This window comes from Bubalus bubalis, chromosome 3, assembly GCF_019923935.1.
Source record: "Bubalus bubalis isolate 160015118507 breed Murrah chromosome 3, NDDB_SH_1, whole genome shotgun sequence".
Taxonomy (NCBI): Eukaryota; Metazoa; Chordata; class Mammalia; order Artiodactyla; family Bovidae; genus Bubalus; species Bubalus bubalis.
This window is the reverse complement of record NC_059159.1, coordinates 53,714,252-53,717,644: the sequence shown is the minus strand read 5'-3', so window position 1 is coordinate 53,717,644 and position 3,393 is coordinate 53,714,252. Positions and strand designations below refer to the sequence as shown.

At 53.8% G+C, this 3,393-nt stretch overlaps 1 protein-coding gene across 1 annotated transcript; it reads right to left on the bottom strand.

Annotated features, from left to right (window-relative positions):
* Positions 1-887: 887 nt before the first annotated feature.
* On the bottom strand, positions 888-3,393 carry LOC102401321 (uncharacterized protein C17orf47 homolog). Its single transcript, XM_025281220.2, has one exon. The coding sequence runs from the start codon at positions 3,256-3,258 to the stop codon at positions 1,546-1,548; it is 1,713 nt and encodes a 570-aa protein (XP_025137005.1). The 5' UTR covers positions 3,259-3,393; the 3' UTR covers positions 888-1,545.

Sequence of the window (3,393 nt, the reverse complement as noted above, 5' to 3'; positions counted from 1 at the left end):
TGCTTGACATGTAATAGCTTAGCGAGTCCTTGCAAGAACCTTCAAAGGAAGCCAATAATAGATGGGGGAACTAATGCCTGGAAAGGTCAAATGACTTACCCAAGGTCACAGTCAGAAAACAGAGAGACCAGGGGTCACACGCAGTAATATAGCTCGAGTCCTTATTCTAAAAACCTCTCCTTTGTGGAGCTTTGCTCCCTCTGAGGGGCAGAGCTGCTGGTAGGGACTGGGACTGCCTCCCAGGGCTCTCCCCTCTCTAGAAATGTCTTCATCCAGAGCCCTGGCCTCCCTCACGCTCACAGGCTGGAGTCTGTTGTCCACAACACTTGAAGCAGGAATTCCTTGGCACTAAGATACTCGGTATTAAGATTGACCCCGGCCTTCCCTCCCACCAGAGAGGTCAAGAGCACAAAGTGAATAGGGGGTGGGCTCAGCTCCTGGGGGTTCTCCAGTTGGCTGAAGACCCACTGATGTTCTTAAAGGCTTTCGCCTAGACATCCCTGGAGATCCTGCTTTGCCCACAGCCAGTAAGTACTTCCCCGGTCCTGGGGTAGGGGTCTTGAGGAGGGTTCTGAGGAAGCAGAGAGACACACAAGGAGACCCCTCAAGCTGCATTAGTTTGGAGTTAGTCCTGAGTAAGACCGTGATCAGGCAGTTTGTGTTAGCGGGGCTTTTGACATTTGCTTTTTAATCACACGATAGGTTAAGACCAGCTTGTCTGAAAGGCCATGGGCTTACATCATTCTCCATTCCCAACGTGACTACTTCCCATCAAAAGGAGACTCTTGAAAGTGAAAAGAGATTCCAAGTCCCAAAGGAATGACTCTAATGGTAGGATTTTAGGCAAGGTGAGGAGCTCCTCTGCCCCTGGGGTCAGAGCCCCAGCAGGCACAGTGCTGACAGGCCTAGCTCTGGGATTCAGAGGCTGCCCTCCCACCTGTCCTCCTGCCCCCCAGCCCCCCAAAGAGGACCCACGGGAGGGAAAGCACAGACCTTTTAGCCACCAGAAGACACGATTGTACATTTCCTCAGAGACATCTGAAAGTAACAGAGATTGTTGCTTTTTTTTCTCTCTCTGTGGGGTGCGCCCCCCACCCCTCACTACTTCACGGCTCCTTTCCTAGCTCTACTTTTCTCCACCCAAAGCTGCCCTCAGCCCTTGGCGCTGTCCCCAAGAGGCTCCTCCGACCTAAGATCAAATGCCGCGTTCCCGTTCTGCTGCCCCCGCTTCTCCCCACCCTCCCTCATGCCCCTTCTCAGAAGCCTAAGTCCCAGCTCATTTACACCCTACCTTCTCCACTTGGTTGCCAGAATATTTACCTGAGGACCTTTATTCTCTTTACCAGCCCTCACCCAGTTCAGTTCTTCGTCTCCACCCCTGGGAAGTAGCTTCCCACCCTGCAGACCACTCTCTACTACCTTCCATTGAAAGGTTAAGCAGCGTTGCCTGGAAGAGTCAATGCCTGACGCCGGACCAAGCATCATCATCGGCGTCATTAGCTTGGAGCTCAGAGAAGCTGGTGGGGAAGGAAGGGAGCAATGGGCTCAAGGATGGGTCCAGCTTTGGCACTGGTGGGAGGGCAGCTCTGAGGCCCAGAATGAGGAGGGGGAACTTTCTCCCACCCTGGCGTCCCACCTCACTAAATCGGGGCTGCACCTGGGCAGTCTGCTTCTGCACATACCCATGAAGAAAACACTAAACCTTTGAGTGGGATGTCTGGAGGTGTGCTTGGGGGCCTGTGGCGCTTCCCTCAATGGTGACGGGCCCGGAGACTCCTTTGGTGATGATAGTGGTGATGGACTTGCCTTCTCTCTCTGGAACATCAGATCCTCACAGAAAGGGCTGGTTTCCATTTCAAAAAAAGGCAGTGAAGGGTCTGGGGGAGGAGGGGACTTGGGCTCGATATCAGGTGTTGTTGGCCGACTGTTGGGCATTTCACCTTCAGGGCTGAGTAAGGCCCACCACGTGGAGTCTGGCCCATATCTCGGTAAGCACCGAGGTGGCAAGGGCCGAGGGGTCAGTTCCAGCTCTACGCGGACAGAGTGCTTTCTAGAAGAGGGCTCTGGAGGCCTGAGTGTGGGTCGTGGGAACTCGTAGATACTGTCTGAGGGTTTTGCGGTATATTGCTTGTATTCGGGCTCCGGAGTGGCCAAGACAGAAGATTTGTGGGGACTCTCAGATGCGGCTCGAGACGTCCTGCGGGAAGCTGGCTGTGCCCCGGGGGAGATGGTGACCCTACGGCCACCCTCACTCTCTCCGCGCGCTGAGGGCTTCGTGCTGGGCTCCACTTCTGATGGTATTAAAACCTTTGGGGAGAACTTGATTTCATTGTACACAGAGGGCCTGTGGCCAGGCTCAGGCTCAGGGCGCATCAAAGCCTTTTGTCCACTGTTCAAATCTTTAAGGACAGAGAGTGTGAGGGATGATTCCAAGTTCACACTTCTACGCAAGGCCTTAGGTTCTGCATAAATTGAGTTCTGACGGCCCGTGTCATATTCTGGCCCAGGAATTCTTCTCTGGGTTGACCGAGAGTCTGGATAGATGCGGTTGCCGCCATGTTCTGGGCTAGGGGGTCTCCTTGACGATCTGATATCCCCAGCAGTCACACTCTTTCGAATGGGCTCAGTTTGGACTGCTTCATCCTTTGGGCAAATCAAAGGCCTCCGGGGCACTCTGACCCCTTGTGGGTATTGGACCTTGGAGGGTGGCTCCTCTTCTAAGAGTGTGAAGTCATCCTTCTGGTCGACAAAACTCAACCGGCGAGAGGATTTGGCCTCTGGAATTAACGAGAAACGATTACTGATGTTGCGTCCTGGCCTGATCTCAACCCCTCTTCTAGTTGCTTCCTCTCTGGACGGACTGACATTCCGCTGCACCTGACCGGTGTAGAGCATTGACTCGCCCTGAGTCAGCTTTCGAGAAGGAGAGGCCTGGCGGGATGTATCAGTTCTGGATCGGGTCTCGGTTCGAGGGTTGGGTGCTCCAGAGGGGCCGGGCCCTGACTGAGGGGAGCTAGAGCGAAGGTAGTCTGATGATAAATGGAGAGCAGTGGCGTGCCCAGCTTCTGATCTTCGATGGCCTATCGGGATCGTGGAGGCTGGACCACTCCGCTGGCTCGAGGAGATAAGGTACCCCTGTCCCCGTTGAGGGGTCATGCTAGCAACCTCGGCCCCTTTCTGTGTTGAAACTGCTACCCTGGACCCAGTTTTATTTGTCTTGACCACATGATACGTTGTGCCTCTTTGGGTAGAGCCCATATTTTACCAGCTGGCTTGTATTCAGGGTCCTAACAAAGCCTGAATATTTATCCTCAGTTTTAAAAGCTGCTGTTCTTGCACTCCCACAAAAGTGGCTGTTGTTCTCCAGGTGTCTCTACTAGTCCCCTTAGCTAC